General features: G+C 39.9%; 1 protein-coding gene across 1 annotated transcript; it reads right to left on the bottom strand.

Moving 5' to 3' along the window:
- Window positions 1-403: 403 nt before the first annotated feature.
- LOC116146240 (pleiotropic drug resistance protein 1-like) lies at window positions 404-7,385 on the bottom strand. Its single transcript, XM_031431646.1, has 24 exons — window positions 6,875-7,385; window positions 6,634-6,754; window positions 6,434-6,522; window positions 6,270-6,354; window positions 6,015-6,174; window positions 5,810-5,895; window positions 5,574-5,627; window positions 5,399-5,489; window positions 4,994-5,295; window positions 4,608-4,889; window positions 4,210-4,526; window positions 3,937-4,097; window positions 3,744-3,847; window positions 3,502-3,661; window positions 3,299-3,421; window positions 3,100-3,206; window positions 2,652-2,984; window positions 2,211-2,501; window positions 2,053-2,136; window positions 1,821-1,954; window positions 1,484-1,711; window positions 1,205-1,376; window positions 853-1,107; window positions 404-742 (listed from the first exon to the last, which is right to left on the bottom strand). The coding sequence occupies exons 1-24, from the start codon at window positions 7,204-7,206 to the stop codon at window positions 485-487; spliced, it is 4,329 nt and encodes a 1,442-aa protein (XP_031287506.1). The 5' UTR covers window positions 7,207-7,385; the 3' UTR covers window positions 404-484.
- Between the last annotated feature and the right edge of the window lie 12,614 nt (window positions 7,386-19,999).

A 19,999-nucleotide genomic window follows, 5' to 3' on the forward strand; every position in this document is an offset into this window, starting at 1 on the left:
CATTTTGAAGTAGATAGATTTTTCATCAAAGAAAAGTTGGATGAAAAGATTATTGAATGGCCTAAGATTCAATTAGACGATCAATTGGCCGATATTCTTACCAAGGTTGTCTTCAAACGTATATTTTTCTTATAAATTTTAGACAAATTGGGTATGTGTGACATCTACGCACCAACTTGAGAGGGGGTGTTGAGATTTCAGCAATATTTCCAGAATATTTCAGGATCTTCTTATTTTGTCAGTTTTAGGATACTCATAATATTCTTGATATCCTGTAATCTTCTGATTATGTCTATATATTGTAATTTACATAATTAGGAGATTCCTTAAATTGTATCTTCTTTATATAAAGCCTATAACTCATACTAAATTAATCAATAAATTGAAACATACAATTCTTCGATTAAACAAATTTAATATTCTAATCCCTAGAGCAAAGATAAATGTAAACAGCATAGTGAAGAGAATAACAAGACAAAATATTCTATCTCTTCTGGAAATTTAAAATCTTAACCCCTAGAGCAAAGACAAATGCAAAGAGCACAGTGAAGAGAATAACACCAACTGCAACTACCCCAAGAAAATCATGCTTGTAACCAAAAAAATCATCCAAAAATTGCTTCACTGTTTCACCAGTGTCAAGTTTATCCTCTATATCTCCAAATTGTGATGCAACCAACCCGTATAACGTCCAAGAAATTGGGCATCCCCAAAAGTACCATCTCCACCAAATAGGAATTCTCTGTGATCACACAAGTTGAGAAATGAAATGGAGTTAATTGATAATTGGATATGTAATATTGTATGATAGGAAAGATAACATTTGAATGAAGGCGGGAATCCGGCACTTACAGTTCTTGGGACGATAAATCCGGAAAAGAGGTTCCATATCGAGTAAAAGGAGAAGGCGACCACAGCAGCGATGTGTTGGTTTGGTGTCATCGCTACGGCCATCATAGCATAGAAGGTGAAGTACATCAAAGATACGAAGATGTGGAAAAAATACCAAAAGAATTTGCCAGCATCCCAATCAAATTGGATCATTGCATAGACTAGAATGCCATAGACTACGCATTGAGCAAAGATATAAGGAATCTCAACCGCAACCTGGATGAAGAGAAAACAAAAAGTTAAATTCCAATGTCAAATTCACAAAGAGTTTTATAACTAAATATCAAGGATGTAACATGGGAAAAATATTTACTTGTGCAAAGGCATATGACATTGGCGAATACATTCCAGCTGCTTTTTCTCTGTAAAACACTGTCCTTTCAACAGCCACTACTGGCTGCACGGCTGTGGCATTTTGGACACCAAGGAAGAGAACAGCACCATACATGGAACCCATTGCATTAAACAGATCTTGTCGTTTACTCCTATATATCATTTAAAATGTTTAGATTGAAAGGCAGAAGAAACTGTACAACTCTGAATTATGTTTGAATGTAATGTATTGATATTCTAGTGGTAACTTGTAACTCACGTCTTGGTGCCCATGTCCCAGAAAATTGTCCCAAATGTCAAAGCTATGAAGGAGGTGAACAGAAGTCTGACGGCGGTGTATGATGTGTTCCGCCAGTATGACGAACGTTGTTTCCATAAGCAAGCCATACATTGGGTGAAAAAGGATTGGGAGTATTGAGTGGGGAAATATAGGTCCTTTGTACCCGCAACGGGCCTGCTTAAATCTCCAATGATTGCTTTGTTTCTCCTGAAACACAATGACGCAAAAATTAGCTAAAATTTAAGCTAATAACAGTAGAAAAGCAGTCATGTTTTGGGAGAATCGTGATGTATAGTGGTTATTATCATGAACTTACTGATACAGTTCTGAGTTTTTGAAATTCTCAGCAAAATCAACCCCCAAAGCTATTTCTTGTGATTCAGTGGTGACTTCCAACATCCAAGTAGCTGGATTGTAACCATCTTTAATTTTAGGAACTCCTTGAATTCCCTACAGAATAGGAATGCACTTGCCTTAGCAAGTTTCATAATGTAATCTGAAGTTAAATTTTCATTCTTTGTAATTTGTGAATGTTCATCATATCATACCTCGAAATACTTTATAAGGAGGCTAGAGTGGCGACCCAATGACCCAGCATATATCGCTTGTCCCCCCCGCTTCAGTAGAAAAAGCTGCAATGCAGTGTTTAAATTAGTATCATACTTGCAGATACAGAATCTGAACCTCCAGTATTATGACTTCTCACCTCATCAAAGGCTTCAAATATGTCAATGCTTGGCTGATGAATGGTGCACACCACTGTTCTTCCTGTGTCCACTGTGTTCCTAACTGTTCTCATAACAATGGCAGCAGCTCGTGCGTCTAGACCTGAAGTTGGTTCATCCATAAATATGATTGAAGGGTTTGCCACAAGCTCAACTGCAATGGTAAGCCTCTTGCGCTGCTCAGTTGACAGGCCGTCGATACCAGGCAAACCGACTAGTCCTTGTCTCAATGTATTTAATTCCACTAGCTCCATGACTTCCTCAATGAACATCTGCAAACCACAGGTAAATATGAGTTAGTACAATTTATAAAACTTAGTTGCTTCAGTCTGACTTAGCTGGCTTAATTTGTTTCATCTTTAAATGAAACAAAGAGAAAAAATTAAAATGAACCTTGGAACACAGAGGTTTTCTTTACTAACCTTCCTAGTTTCAGAATCAACTTCAGGAGGTAATCGAAGCCACGCTGAGTAGACCAGAGATTCATATACTGTTACATAAGGAGAGTGGATATCATTTTGCTCACAGTATCCCGAAATACGAGCAAATGTCTCTTGCTTCTTTGGGTACCCAGAAATTGTGATGGTCCCCTCAATGTATCCGCCAGTTTTCCTACCAGCCAATACATCCATCAGAGTGGTTTTACCAGCACCACTAACACCCATCAAAGCAGTAAGAACACCTGGCCTGAAAGCACCACTCAAACCATTCAGAAGCCTCAGTTTGTCTTCAATAACACCTTCAAGTTTCATTTCCTGCATAGTTTCATCGAAACATATAGCCATCAAGTCTGGACTAAATTGCATTGTAACCAAATAAGTACCGTCGCAACATTTGGATATATGGAAATTTAGAAAAACTTAAGATTACCTTTGGCATGTCAACCGAGTATGAAATTTCATCGAATGTAATGGAATGTGGTTCAAATGGAAGAACCATTCCTTTTTTCTTTTGATGACTTGGCTGTGCAGCTGCCCCTGTGATTGATATGTCATTTATAATTTATCTAAGTCCTAGTAAGAAATATGACATACATAAATACAGAAACATTATTAATGAGCTTAATCACCTGAGTGAGGTCTGTGACTAGAACTACTTGCATCGGTTGATAACTGAATGGCTCCTCCACTTCTGTTATCATGTTCATTACTTTGAGATTCCTCCGGTAAAACAGCCTGAGGCTTACCGAATGCTGCGCGTATTTTGCACAATTTAGAACAGAGTCTCTATCTTTTCAGAAGGAATAAAAGTGAAGATAGTAAAGATACTCACGGTTGAGAAAAGTTAGAGCCAAAGTGTAGCCGAAATTGAATAGTAGTGTAAAACCAACTAAAGCCCCTGCTCCTATCCAATACCAATATGAATATGGGAAGAACCCTCGAGACTTCATAACTGCAACTCCCCGTGGTTCCGTTGAATATATTGGCACAATCTTCAATATAGAAAAATTTCAGGAATCCGAAGATTATCAGATGAAAAATACACAAATGCCCACAAGACATTCTCGACATTACCTTTTTCCAACCATGTCCAAGAAACTCATTCACAACTAGTGCGCTCTGCGCATACATCAAAGGTGAACACCAATAAGCCCATATCCACCAGTCCTTAACATCATCTGCGTTATCAAACAATAAAAAGGAAATGTTACATTAAGATTTGAGAAAGATTTAACATCTTTCAAATATAAATGTGTACTTCTCTTACTTCGCGATATCATGAAGCCACCCAATGCAACAAGCAGCAGCAATACAAATGAACCGTATGTATTGGCAATGACCATGGTCCTGCCTGCTGCTGCAATGAGTCGGAACAATCCAGAAGCCATTTGATTTAGAATTACGAGCAAGAAGAATTGCTTGGCAAACCTGCAACAAGTAGAACACCTTTTAATTAAAACAGTTGAATTTATAGAATAAATATGTAGAACAAAAACTTCGCTATTTCCCAGTGAAATTTTTTATTTCTTTATTTTCTTACCTTCCAACGTTAGGATCAAATCCTGTTACATAATAGGTTAAAAATACCCAAACACCAGCCTCTACAAATGAAACTGGTATCTTGAGGATCCATGTTGGAAGAGCATACGCCCATGAAGGATAGAATCGGAGATCTCTTTGCTTGTAGAAAACAGGAAGCTTTACTATGGTCATGGAAATCTCTGACATTCCATTGAACATAATCATCATAGCCGCGAAGTAAAGGGCACCAGTGTAAATTATTCCATCTATATCAGTATCTCTGTGCATCTTGGTTCGGAAGAACAATGTCATAGCAACAAATGCCATTACCGAAAGCTAGATGCAGGGGAAAAATCGGCATTAATTATTATCACATAAATGAAAGACTAAAATAAAATATCAAATAGTAATACCCACTTGGCCAAGCTTGAAGTAGTAAACAAATGAGTTCCTCTTCATCAGCAAAAATTCTCTAGAGAAGCAAGCTTTTAACAATTCCTTCTTGCTGACACCATATGTTTTTGTAGTCAAAGCTGCAGGGTGGCTCTTCCTCTTATCAAATGGAGTTGCAAGCTCATCACCAAGTTTCCGACCCACATGGAATGATTGAAATGCATCAGAGAATTCCTTTACTGTTATAAACCTGTAAGGCTCATCTTTACTTGTCCAATACTGCTGCTGATCTTTCCCTGACGTTACCTGCAACATTTCAATATTAATGAAGATTCAATATGAGCTTTACATGTCCAATTGTACATAAATAAAGGAAACAAAAGCGCTAAAAGACCTCCATTAGCGCATACTTCTTGCAAGAAGTCAGCCACGCCTTTCCTTTCAGGACATTTGAACCCCATGGATTCAAAAAACTCTAGGACTTGTTCTCGAGGACCCTGGTAGACAATTTGACCTTCAGATAGAAGGATAATGTCATCGAAGAGATCGTAAGTCTCCGGTGCTGGCTGGAGGAGAGAGATCAGAGCGGTACAATCAAGGATGTGAATGCTTTGCCTGATACAATTCACAATTTGGAAAGTTGTTGAACTGTCCAAACCAGTAGATATCTCATCCATGAACAGTGCATTCGCCGGTCCAACAAGCATTTCGCCTAAGATTAATGAACCAAAAATGTTTATATGCTTTAATTGAAATGGAAAGAACAGTCTTATCTATGTATTCAATTTAAATGAATTAATAAAGTTTAGTGTTACCTGTTGTAACCCGCTTCTTTTGTCCTCCTGAGATACCTCTAACCATTTCATCACCCACCAAGGTATCAGCACAGACTTCCAGTCCTAAAATCTGTAAATTTAAGAGGGAGAGTAATTATACTATTGAAATCATGTTACTTGTTCTTGAGTGATAATGATTCATTATGTTAATTACCTTTAGAATATAATCAGTGATCATACTGGCTTCTTCGCCTGCGGTTGCTGCCGCCTGTGACATTAGAATTGACCGAGAAAAATAAGAAACTCAATAACCTTGAGTGCAACTAATTAAGCACAAAATATCAAGAATAATTCAGGAAATGATTTGACATAAAAGGAATGAATCGATTCTCAATTTTCATGAAGGAACTTCCAACAAAAAACCCATATGTATCTGAAACAAATTTCGGCTTTTCTCAGCTTCATGAAGACATCAATATCAGGGTCAGGCTTAATATTTGATGCTTTTTCTCTTCTTGACAACTCGGATAACATCTCTTCATTTTCACAAAAGGAGTAATCTATCAGTTATGCTAAAACTACTTGAAAATCATCAGACTACGTTCTAAAATTCATAGTTAAAGTTGTAAAGAATAAATCTATCCGTGAAACTAACCGTAACGGGTTCCGACTCCTTGGCATCTTGCAGAGAAGGCCAAGGTTTCCCTGACAGTCATTTCTCCTATATGGACATCATGTTGACCAATATAAGCAGCAGTTCTCTGGGATACAAACTCATGCATCTCATGGCCATTATATGTCACTCTCCCAGAACTCTGCACGAGAGATTTCACTTCTTAAATTAGAAATATTAACCAAAATAGTCAATAAACACGAGAAAAAAATTTAAGCTTTAACCACATAGATTCACCTGCAGACTGGAATCAAGCTTCCCCGCCAATGCTAACAATAGGGTTGTCTTTCCAGAGGCCGGAGGACCCAAAAGCAATGTCATTCTGCAACAAACCAATGCACTGAATGAGAAATGAATTCCCAAATATTCCAAATCTGCATAGTTCTGTTCTCAGTACTCACCTTCCTGGCCTAATAATTCCACTGACATCCCGAAGAATTTGCAAATGTTTCTTTCTAGTTTTGAGAATATTGGCAGAAGTCAAGAAACCCTTCAAACCATAGTCACAAATAAAGTAACACGTTAGTCGAAACTTTAGCAGAAAAAAGGTACATAAATAATTTTACAATATTAATGATTCAAATGATCTCTAAGCTTTTACCTCAATTATGTTATGAAAGAAGTTAATGAATGAAGGCAAAGCTCTACTTCCCACATAAGTGTCTCCCTCCACGTTCACATGCTCGAACCGAACCTCAATTTTCGGAAGCTCAATTCCAACTCTGATAACAAAAATTATGGCACAAAGAAAATCAATACTAAAATCTCAGAACAACCAGAATTATTAGAACTATTCTTTGTAAAGAAAAAGGAATAATTAATAATAAGGAGAAAATTCTTACCTATCGATGCGTTTCTTGAGCTTCAAGAGGAACTGCTCGTTATCAGTTTCAGCAATCTTCACCAACCTATCAATCAGCTGCCGTTTTTCATGAAGTCCAAGATTGTGTATATCAATTTCACCAGGACCACTTCCTCCAGTTGTCAATATTCCTTTTCTCAGACGATCAAAAGTCGGCAATCTCTCTATTGCAGCCCATTTTAATGCCTCTTCATCGTCTTCACCTCTTGAAGACCTCGAAAACACGTCCGTGGTGTTGCCGCTTCTCCAGAAGGATTTACTTCCTCCTTCACGTAAACTACTTCCCACTCTGTAAATATCACCTCTATCCATTGCTGAAGCTCTCAACCCTCCAAAATTTTGAGCCTCTTTTCTTCTTTTCTTCTTTTGGTTTAATTCAAGAAGAAAAGTAATCAAAGAACTGAAGAGGGGAGCTCTTTGCCAAACATTACAATGCAAAGATCTTTATACTGCATGGAAACCTTTTTCTGATGATCCCTTTATAAAGTAGTACTGTATTACCGTTTATAATGTGAAGTGAGATTATAATTAATAAATTGAAGATTTAACACACAGTGGCGTATTAAGAAAGAACCGAATCTCCATGGCCTGCATGGCTCACAGAAAGTTTTATTTTTATAATTTATTTTCAAAAATATAACTATTAAAATTATATGTTTTTGGCTTCTCAATTTTCTGGCCTTTATTTTGTCCCCTACGTTTAAGATTCTGGGATCTAGATCCGTCCCTATAGTACTCTAGCTCATGTTGAGCACGTGCAGTTAAATCGTATTGAAGATGGATCCTTCAAGACTTGATGATCAATTGTTACAATTAGAAACATAAGACCTCACAACAAATTAATTATAGAATAATATTATATATTCCAATTTATGCTCCAAAACTTATGTGATTATATTGTTCAGATTGCTTACCATTTGAGACGCAAACTTGAGATGTACATGGCATTATTCTTAAGTATAATTATAATTTAGTATTTTTCCCACCCAAGGTTTACCTTAATGACATTTTTCATTCAAAAAGTTTCAAAATATCACTTTCCCACCTAAAGTTTATATTCCGTTAATACCCAAAAAACACTTTACTTTTTTAATCGGCGCTCGGCGAGTTATCAGGAGTCAGGGTAAGAGGGATTCTATAGAGTAAAGGCTGGTGGATCGAATGGTGGTGACCGATTGAATATTCGCTGTCGAAATCAGCTAAGAACAAAAAACCTTATATTGGCGGTAGTCGACAATCAATGAGAAATCAAGTGCTAGAGCGAGAGGGGTTTTGTAGAAAGTATACCAATGTTCAAGTAGTGGTGACGAAGAGAATTTTCGCCATCGGAATCGACTTTGGTTGGTAACAGAATATTAACTTTAGATGAAAAAAGTGGTATTTTCAAAATTTTTGGGTGGGAATGTTATTAAGGCAAACCTTGGGTGGGAAAAAAAAGTTGTTTCCTCTTTACAATTAATATTGGCCAAGAAAGACATTAATAAGTTGATTTCTTGAACAAATAATCAAATAACGTGACCCACTCACCCAAGAAAAAAACGTGATGATTTCTCTGACTATATCATAATTTGAAAAATGAAAAATTATATATTAAATTGTGACAAAATATCTCGTTTATACAACCTGTATCACGTTGATATCAAATGTCCCCATATTCATACGGTGCATTGAATCCATAAGTTTACATATTAAATTGTCAAAAATAATAAATGTAGTACTGCATGAGTCTTTATTATATAGTTGAACATATAGCATTATTCATATCATATCACATCTGTCATCTTTTAAGGTTTCAAAAAATATATCATGTTGGTACAATAAGATTTAAAAATAGTTATTATAGTCCCTTTCATCAAAATGTTTTCTAAATTCTTAATTTTTTATTCTATACTAGTACAACAACAAATGAAGGGACAATAGACATTTAAGTTTCAAACCATTAGCATAGTCCATAATTAATAATTCCTTAATTACAACAGTCTGATTATAATGATTTTTTCAGATTTTATTGGACTAAAGTGATACGTTTTCCAAATCTTATACAATATCGAAGTGAATAATATGAAAGGAATAGTTGCATGATGTTTATTCAAATCTTATATATATTATTCGCTTTTCATCAATGTTTATTAATGAGCAGCATCAAATACGCTAGATGCATAATGTTCACACTGAAATCCAGGTTTCAATCTTGATTATTGAGATTAGCAAATACAGTATATATAATTAACGGTCTTCAACATGATGTTCTAGAATGTCAACTTTCTACTGGCGATCCCAACACAGGCACATGCTTTAAAATCTAAATTTTTGTATCTTAAAAGTTAAAACAACTAAAGAAACCTTATGTTAAGATATTATTAAATCAAATAACACAATAATAAATAATTCTCACCTAAATAATGGTTTAATGACAAATTTACACTTATAAATTTTTAAAATACCATTTTGAAATTCAACTTAATATTCTGTTTTCAATTCTGCTATTGTTGTGACCCCACACCACCACTATTATATTCTCCGATCATCACTCACTAAAACATCTCAAATCCAGAGACGGATGCAGTACTAATTGAGGACGGGCCATGGCCTACCATCAAATTTAAAAAAAAAAAATATTAATACATACAATTTCTAAATTTTGGCCCACCCTAATAGAAATATTAATGTGTAATTAGTTTTTATTTTGGTCCACCTTAACAAAAATTTATGGATTTACCCCTACTCAAACCCTAGCCCTGCCAACCCCACCAATTGTCGGAAATCGAGCAATTAGGGTTTGTGCAATCGTTTCTCTCCATTCAAATTACAATCAATCCCAACCACCAAATTTTAATCTTTTATCACCAAAAGACTCATCAACATTCTCTCTTCAAAAGTTTTAATAACCTAGATTGAGTTTACTTTTTATTCATTGTCGGAATATAAATTTAAATAGTATAATGATATTTTAAATTAAAAGTATGTGTGAAGAAAACAGTCGATTATTTGGTTGGGAAAAAGTCATTAACTCATGAATAACTAAACAAATCATCAACGTTGATGGATACAGTTGGAAACCAATAAAATGTTTTTCTAGGTACAAACTCTCAATCATCATCTTTTTCACTTGAGATGTGTAAACTGGATGCTATCAGTTCATATATTATATATTATATAATGTAATATTTTTTTCAATTATTAATTATTTTGATGGTTAGTCAAATAATATAAACCCTAAATATATTAATTTCTAATATCGTTGGAAAAAACGTTTTGATAAAGGCAAAACGCAGATTAAAATATACGGAACTCGTTGAGTAAATGGTTTTGCCTTTTGGTTAGGTACATACATACATCATTGAAATAATTTATCAGGAGAGAAACTCGTTTCGTTTTAAAACATGGAAAACGTTTTTCAAAAACATTTTTAATTCGTCAACTAGACAATACTGGTCCACATTTTAATGAGTTTTAAATTCTAATAACATGTTGTGGGTAGTAATTAATTAAAGGCTGTTTACTTTGGAAACTTTGATACATCATAAACATTAAAATGCAACTCAATTCGATTCTGCCATATCTTATCTAGTTTTGTAAGAGATTTTATGTGATTTGGAACCAGGGAAGAGCATGTAATTTGAGTTTAGGGGGTCAAATGAAAATAAATAAATAAATATATAGACCAAATAATAGCTTTATATTAATATAATATTTCTAAAGATTTTTTTTTTTTAAATGATCTCTCAAGGCTAATTCATTTTTAATATATTATTGTTGAATAAGTTATTTTTTTTTTTCAATTCACTTTCATGATAATTAATAAAGTAATCCAATATGAAAAAGATAATATTTTTGTTTTTGATAATCAGGGGTGTCCAGGTTAACTTGCACGTACCTCAATTAATCATTTGGACCCTAAAGTTAACGATTAGGTAATTCTTCAGAGGTCACCTTTATTAGCAATAGAAGAGATTCGAACTCAAAATCTCCTGAGCAATGCACCTAAAAATTTTAGTTGATCGTCTGACCACTCAGGGGTTGGTTTGAAAAAAAAAAAAAAAAAAGGCAATATTATTCAAGTAAAGCTTGATAATATCTATCCTCACCCGACCTTATTTAAACCCATGGTCTCACTAATGGGTTACGATCGGATTAATTTCTGACGTGGGTCCGAAAAAAAGTTGAAAAAAAAGTTCAACATTTTTTTTTTTTTTTTGGGGGGGATAAATATGATGTTTAAGTTGTTTGGGGCAAAGGGTAGTGGTGGATAGGACCCAATATTGACCATTTCATTTCTTTTTTATGAACTTTGAATGTTGTAAAAAGTCTACTATCTTCCAATATTTTTTAAGAAGTTAAAAAGGTATAAGAATGATATCATTTGATTTAACAAGTACATATCCATTTTATAGTGATTTTAGGTTTATTCCATATGATTCTTTTAGTAGAATTAATTAAAAAAGTAAAGCTTTTTATGAAAAATTCTTTATTTCTTTTGGTTAAAAAAAACTAAAGAAAGTTTAATGTAGTACTTTATATTTTAATTAAAATAGTTTATCTTGAATTTTATAACCTTTTTTGAGATATAATCGAATAATATAAAAAAGAAAAATTGTAAAAGTATTTATAACTTTAAATATTTTTTTTTCCCAGTACAATGTAACAAAGTTCACGTTTATTTAAGGTTTGCATTTGTTGTGCTTTTGCTTTAGGAACATTGTTGATGCGTGATTTTGACACCAACGAAATGCACGTGTGAAATATCGAGTTGGTCCCCAAAAGACACACGTGAATGGTTTGGAAAGATGAAAGTAAATGAAGTGAGAAATGAGTTTTAAAGTGGTTCAGATGCTAAGGAAGCAAATCCTACGTCCACTGATATTTTTATTAATGGTGAGGGTCAGGTCGCTTTAGACGACTAACTATACACTGATGATACAAGGTATCAAAGACTGTCTTTTCTAGAGAGAGAGAGAGTTTTTTAAGAGTAAAATGTGCGAATCACTTTAATGAGAGAGGAGCTCCCATTTTATAGTGGGATGCCTTGAGGTAATCATCACTGAATCTACAAGTTGGTGGGATGATCCGTGCAAATCCTTCGTTAAGAGTAATTCACGTGATTTGCTACAGGGGTTGGACACGCGGAATCATCTCAACTCCTTCCTGGACTGATGTGCACCCATTACTCTGACGGAAGCAAGCTGTGGGTGCCATCATGATCACACGAAGCAGCTGCGTCAGAATGGCAGTAGGCTCTTCCCGAGGTCTGACCTTGTGCACTTATCTGGGTGCCACGTCAGCCCTAAATTCCCAGGCATAATAGAAGTCCCATAGTTTTTAAGGTTTGAGAACCGAACCTTGGAAACTACAAGTCATGCCTCAATTGGATGATTCCTGGAGATTCTGGAAATTCCAAAAATTCTAGAAATCCTAACCTGCCTGAAAGTAGGTCGGGATGGAAATTTTTCGAGAACGACCTTGCATGTTCATTGTTTGCAGGGGACGAATGACCTATTTTCGTCAGACGTCACTTGTTGTCCTTTTGCCATGGGTGCATTTAATGAAGCAGTCCCTGTGCTGACAGACGTGCCCTGTGCTGACAGACGTGCCCTGTGCGTGATAAGTGTTAGCCAGATGCATTAAGTGTGTTGTACGCTGACACAGTACGCCTTATCAGGACATTAAATGCGTAGTATGTTGGAACGACGCCCTTTATCAGAGCATTAAATGTGGATTTGAAACGCAATTAATGCTCTGAGAAAGAGAGAATGGCCGTCGTTTGGGCTTTTCAATGGAAGAGATGAAGGTCTGACTTTATCCAGTCATGACGCTCACTCTTCCCCGCTGATGCACGACACGTGGCTGTGATCAACGGTGAGAAACCTTTGCCGCCCAAACGTTGTTTTGATTCTGAGAAACCCAAGTGCCGATTCATACGCTATAAAAACCTCGAGTCGTTCTCAGGCAATGTCACCAGAGCCTTTTTTCTTAAAGAGTAAAAGATTTGCGCAAACTTGGAATTTCTGTCTTTCAAGCTAGCGTTTTTAAGCATTCGCAGCGGAAGTTATTCTCACACTCCGTATGGTAAGAGCTTCTCCCTGTTTTCATTTTGTTATTTTCCATATTTGAGTGGCGTCTGTCTTTCGGTAGCCTATTGGAGACGAGATGCTTAGGTCTGGTCTGAGCCATGAATGGCGGCTCGAATCATGCCGTTAGGGTTTCCTTTGGGATTTTAGGAGTTTGTTTCCTCCCACATCATCGTACGAAATAGCGTACGATGGCTAAATGACCCTTCTGCTTGTCGCTTTTGCAGACCGACAAAATGGACCCCTCAACAACCAGATCCGAATAGGGAATCAATTCGCCCCCACAGGGTGCTCCAAACATCCCTATCGAGGTCTTCTCGGTGCTCACCAGGGAAGAGCTCGAGAGGGTAATAAAGCAATACGTTATCGAGGTGGATGCTTTCCTTAACGTGGCGCATTCATCGCGGTACCCGCTAAGCGGCTTGGCCGCAGTCCCCGAGGAGATCATCAAGGGTGGGGGACTTATCCCTTTCCACCCTTTTATTAGGTCGCTTTTGGACCACTTCGAGGTTGTGCCGATGCAGTTGACCTTGAACGCGTACGTCATTGCTGTTGCAATGTATATCGCGTGCCAAGAGAACAGACTAGGCGAGCTGACCGCGATGGAGGCCGGCTGCTCTTATTATTTGAAGAAGAGTAAGGACAAGGATTCTTACTACTTGTCCAGACGACCTACTATCGCCGATGGGATACACAACTATCCGAGTAACGAGGGTGCCTACGAAACGAAGTTTTTCTTCTTTCGTTATGATGGCTATTGCCGCTTCAAGGATCCGAGTAGGCCCTTTTTTTTTTTTTTTTTTTTTTTTTTTTTTCTGAAATGTGCTTTTCTAAAGACCTGGTTTCTTTCTAATAGTTAACAAGATGACCGACCTAGGACTGCTCTTCGATAGACATAGGATCGTGTATTTCGGCTCCCTACCAGAGGATCAGCGCGACGCGAAGAAACTCGTGACGACCGCGAGCTTGCGGAAATACGGTTTCTTCAATGCAAACGCGTCGCTAGAGCCCCCATTGAGTAAGTCTTGCTAACTGACCCCTTTCTGGTCGTGAAATGAAATATTTTTGCTAACGATGCTTTGCATGCAACGACCATGCCTTTGAAGGAGTCAGAGCAGTCGCGACGAAGGCAGGTCACTTTCCCTCGGACAAAGAAAGCCAAAGCAGCTGAAGCTGCTTCGACAGTTCTACCGGCCGAAGGCGTGACATCGGGCCCACTGACGCGACCTTTTGAGACTCCTCAGGCACAGCCGTCAGAGGACGTACCAATAAGAAAAACGAAGACTTCCGAGCCGTCTCCTGCTTACCGAGGCTGAAGACAATGGCCCAGCGAAAGAAGAGGAGACAGATTCAGGTCGAAGAATCAGAGACCGAATCTGAGGGCTACCATTCAAAGAGGTCACGGCCGGATGTGGGTAAGTCAGGCAAGGCGCCTATGGACGACACAACGGCTGTTGAGGCCGCGAAGAAGGATACCCCAGAGTTGGACTCCTTGGGAACCTGCCGTAGTACTTACAGCCGGTGGCATATGCCTTGCTAGAATGCGGACTCTCGGAATCTTTCGAGCAGTTCGCAAGTTTTAGTGATGTGGACCTAATGTCCACATCGGTCCAACACTTGAGCAAGGTGAGCGAACTGTCCTCAGCAAGGACTTCCCTTAGCTTTTTTTGATTAGCTAACTTTTTCTTTCTTTGTTCGTAGACTCTTCTTTCCATGCGAATGTCCATGGAAAAGGTCCAACTGAGAGCTGCAAAGCGAGGTGTTGCTCTGAAGGAAGAAAACACAGTGCTCAAACGAAGCCTGGAAGCTGCCAACACAGAGAGAAACTTGTCTTCTGAGTTGGTGAACAGGTATCTGAACGAAAGAGACGCGGCTCTTCGCATGGTGGATTTCCAGAAAGCGTAGCTCAAGAAGCAGGGAGAGGAAGTAAAAGAGCTACAAAGGACCATAGCTAGACTCTCCAAGGAGGCCGGAAAGAAGGACCGGGAGCTCAAAGCGACCTCTCTGCAGGTTTTACGAATAGAGCAAGAGAGGGACGCCTCCGAGAAGGAAAGGCAAGCCCTTGAAGTTGAACTTCAGGAAAGTCAAGAAAGAGTTGCCTCCTTAACGCAAGAGATGTAGGATCAGGCGGCGGAGGTCGAGGAGAAGGCTGCCGAATTGGCAATCGATTCTATTTATGCCCTGCGACCAAGGAATCTGTGACTTGACATGTCTAACCTCTCAGAAGACTGGCAAGACACACTTATATCCATGGCGCGGGAGGATGATAAAGCGGCGGCCTCCCGAGCAGAAGGTTCAGGACACGCCACGGACAAACCCTCAGCTGACCAGCCCTAGGACAAGGAGGTTGGCCCCCTAGGGGCCGGATTAGGTCTTGTAATCATGTCTTTTTACCTGCTGTACTCCACAGTAATGAAATACATTTTTGGCTTTACAATTTTCTGTTCGCTTTATTATACATGAGTGCTTCCTGATTGCTTACATTTACTGAAACAAGTGTGATGATATCATACATTCACACGAACAAGATTACATGCGAACAAAATGATAATTTACAAGAAAATTATTTACAAAAATTGCAAGTTGATTTACAAGGAAAACTGAGTCCGGAATTAATGATAGTATAGTCGAAGGTGCTCAGCATTCCAAGCTCGGGTTCCTTGGAATCGTTCAGCTTTTTGAGATGATTATTCCCTGGTCTTATCACTTTGTCGATGCGGTATGGACCTTCCCAGTTCGGTCCTAACACTCCTACACTTGGTTCCCTGGTACCGAGAAGAACTTACTTTAGCACAAGGTCGCCGACTTGAAAGTCTCTTCGCCTGACCTTTGAATCGAAGAACCTCTTCGCGCGTTACTGGTAGGCTGCTATCCTTAGCGATGCCTTGCCGCGATGTTCTTCAATAAGGTCTAGGCTTGCTCTCATAAGTGCTTCGTTGTCGGCCTCATTATACAAGTCCCTCCAAAACGAACCAGTTCCCACCTCTACAAGGATCATCACTTCACATCCGTATGTTAGCGAAAAATGGGTTTCTGAGGTAGAGGTCCTTGGAGTTGTTCTGTACGCCCATAGGACTTCGGGGAGGTCATCAGCCCAATTCCCTTAGGCTGCACCAAGTTTGGCCTTCAGAGTGTGCTTGATGGTTTTGTTGACAGCTTCAACTTGGGCATTTGCTTGTGGCCTTACTACCGAGGCAAACTTTTTATGGATGCCAAGCTCGTCACAAAACTGTTTGAATTCCTCATTGTCAAACTGTTTCCCATTATCCGGGATGAGGGTATGAGGAATTCCGTAGCGGCACACAACATTCTCGAAAATGAAGTCCTTGAGCTTTTTGGTCGTGATCGCAGCTAGCGGTTCAGCTTTGACCCATTTGGTAAAGTAATCTACCGCGACCACGACATATTTGACTCCCCCTTTATCGACTGGCATGGGACCGATGAGATCGATCCCCCATATAGACAAAGGCCAAGGGGCTAGTCATGGTTACCAGCTCGTAGGAGGGATCTCACAGTATATTCGTGAACCACTGGCACTTATCACACCTTTTGACAAAGTTGTAGGCGTCATCTTGGATTCGGGGCCAATAGTACCCCTGACAAACAACCTTGTTAGCAAGAGATCGCATGACGGTATGATTACTGCAGATCCCTTCATGTATCTCCTGCATGATATAATCTGCTTCTTCACTAGTCACACATCGGAGGAGAGAGGCACTAAATCCTCGCCTACACAGTTGGTCTTCGATGAGGGTGTAGCGAGCATGTCTCGTTCATAGGATTCTTGCCTCGACCTTATCGTCAGGCAAGATCCCATCTTTGAGATACCGAATAATGGGGGTCATCCATGAGTCTGAACCTATTACATTCACGGCCTATTCGTTTGGGCTGATACTTGGGATTTCGATGAATCGAACAGGAATGTTCTTTGGTGCATCTGAGTCTAATGATGAGGCGATCCTTGCCAAGGTGTCCGCCACATAATTGTTTTCTTTGGGGATCTGAGTGTCTGTGAAGTGCTTGAATGGCTCGAGTGCGGCCTTAGCTTTCTTCAGATAGTTAATCATGTTATCTTCCTTGGCTTAATACTCTCCTAAAATCTAGTTAACGACCAGCATGGAGTCACTATAGATGCTGATCGTAGTTGCACCCATTTCCCTGGCCAACCTGAGTCCAGCGAGTAGAGCTTCGTACTCGGCCTCAGTATTAGTAGCTTTGAAACCGAACCGAAGAATGCCATGAATGTAGGCCCCTTCGGGACGCAACAAGAGAAGGCCTGCTCCAGCCCTCTTTCTGTTCGATGATCCATCGACGTAAAGGGTCCATGTCGAGAGATTTTGAACAGTTTCCTTGATGACTTCGTTGGACTGTTTCGATTCGTTCGTCGAATGATGCAAGAACTCTAAGATGAAGTCGGCAACAGCTTGCCCTTTAATAGCTACTCTTGGTTTGCAATGGAGATCGAACTGGCTGAGTTCCATGACCCATTTGAGTCATTTTCTTGACGCCTTCGGTTTTTAGAGGACCTGCCTGAGCGGGTAATTAGTCAATACATGAACTGTATGGGCATGGAAGTAAGGTCGCAGCTTTCGGGAAGCAATCAGCAGGGCATAGGCTAATCGCTCCATTTTCGGATACTGCATCTCAGCATCCAACAGCCGCTTGCTCGTATAATACACTAGCCATTACGTTCCGTTCTCTTCCCAAACAAGAGTTGCACTGACCGCAAACTGTGAGACTGACAAGTACAAAAGGAGGATCTCTTGTGGGAGAGGTTTGGACAGGAGTGGTGGCTTCCCAAGGTGTTCCTTTATTCTTTGGAAGGCCTGTTCGCACTTGGGAGTCTATTCGAACTTCTTATTGGCCCTGAGTACATTGAAGAATGCAAGCAGCGATCTATTAGCCTTGATATGAAGCGACTTAGCATCGCTATACGCCCGTTCAAGCTCATAGCCTATTTTTTGTTGGTCGGGCTCTTCATATCGAGGAGAGCTTGGATTTTTACGGGGTTGATTTCAATATCCCGCTGGTTAACCATGTACCCTAGGAACTTTCCCGAGGATACTTCGAATGAACATTTGAGGGGTTTCAACTTCATTCGATACTGCCAAAGGATGCCGGAGGATGCCGAACATCTCAGCAAGATGTGCTACATGATCTGAAGCGACATGGGATTTTACCAGCATGTCGTCTACATAGGCCTCTATTGATCTGCCTATCTGTTCGGAGAACATCCGGTTAACCAGTCGTTGGTAAGTTGCACCAGCGTTCTTGAGGCCGAAGGGCATAACTTTGTAGCAGTACAGTCCCCAATCTATAATAAAAGATGTATGCTGTTCGTCTAGCCCGTACATCAGAATTTGATTATAACCTGAGTACGTGTCCATAAAACTCAGCAGCTCGTGCCCCGAGGTGGCGTCCACGAGCTGGTCAATTCTTGGCAGGGGGAAACTATCTTTCAGACATGCCTTGTTTGCAGGTCTGCCATTTACCGTTAGGCTTCTTTACTAGAACTGGGTTAGCAACCCAGGTCGGGTAGAGTGCTTCTCGGATGGACCCATTTCGAAGGAGGTTATCTACCTCAAGCTTCAAGGCAGCATATCGCTCCGGGTCCATCGCTCTCCTCTTTTGGAGAACTAGCTTGGCTTCACTGTCGATGTTTAATGCATGGCAAATAACATTCGGGCTGATCCCGACCATGTTTGTGTGTAACCATGCGAACACATCGATGTTCTCCTTGAGGAAGTTGGTTAGTTCGGTAGCGAGCTGGGCATTAAGATTTTTACCGATCCCTAGCACCCTGCTCGATTCCATATGGTTGACCAGTACTTCAGCTAAGTCCTCAACTGGCCCACTGGAAGGGCAGTCCTGAATGCGAGGATCTATATTATCCTTGACTGGGCTAGGCTGTGGCTCTATCTAGCTGATCGCCATTGTCTGGTTGTGATCGCCGCGCGAAGTGCCTTTGCCTTTGCACGCCATCTGAACTGCTTTCATACAACAGTCCCGGGCTGCGCGTTGAGACCCGCTAACTTTTCCAATCCCCGTCGGGGTGGAGAACTTCATTTTCAAATGGTACACTGAAATGATTGCCTTGAAGTGTCTCAGTAGAGGTCGCCTCAGAATTCCATTAAAAGCGGATAGGCAATCTACTACCAAGAACTCGATTACTCTGGTCACTTTGTCGAAGTCACCCAACATGACTAGGAGCGAGATCATGCCTTTGGGGAGTAGGTGGTCCCCTGTGAAGCCATATAGGGGGAAGGAGGCAGGCTTCAGGTCTGCCTCGTCCAAATTCATTCTCTCGAAAGTTGAAGCGAACAGGATGTTCACAGCACTTCCGTTATCCATTAATATTCTCTGGACATTATGGCGCCCTATGAGGGGAGTTATCAAAAGGGCATCTTTGTGAGGATGATGCAGTCGGGCCGCATCTTTTTCAGAGAAGGAAATTTCCTCCTCCTGGCAAACCTTCTGTGGTTGCTGCGCCACACTCATCGCTCTGATGGGCTCGTGGTGTGCCTCGCGAGCATACCTTTCTTGGGCACCTCGCAAGTTTCCCGCGAAGTGCGGTCCCCCAAAAATTAAATTGAGGGTGCACACACCTTTCTGATCGCGACGCTTCTTACTTGACTCCCCCTGATTCTTCTCTTGCAGGGAAGCAGAATCATCAATATACTCCTTGAAATGTCCCTGCTTGATTAGGTTTTCAATCGCCTGCTTGAGAGCTCGGTATTCATCGGTATCGTGCCCATTGGCCCGATGATAGTGACAATATTTTTTATTATTTCTGGCTGTCGCTGGAGTTTTCATGGGCTCAGGCTCGCCGAGTAGGCTGGCCTCCTCGGATTTATCGAGAATAGCCGATACAGATCCGTTTAGTGGAGTATATTGGTTTCTGTCGTGATCGCAACGAGGGACGGGGGTGTAGGACTTTTGAGGCTCGTAACGAGGTTTCTTTCCTCTTCGCTGATCATCTATATCCCCTCTACGATCAGCTCTTTTATTATCCCGCTGACTAGGTGCGCTGCTCGAAG

The sequence above is a fragment of the Pistacia vera genome, unplaced genomic scaffold (genome assembly GCF_008641045.1).
Source record: "Pistacia vera cultivar Batoury unplaced genomic scaffold, PisVer_v2 Contig475, whole genome shotgun sequence".
Taxonomy (NCBI): Eukaryota; Viridiplantae; Streptophyta; class Magnoliopsida; order Sapindales; family Anacardiaceae; genus Pistacia; species Pistacia vera.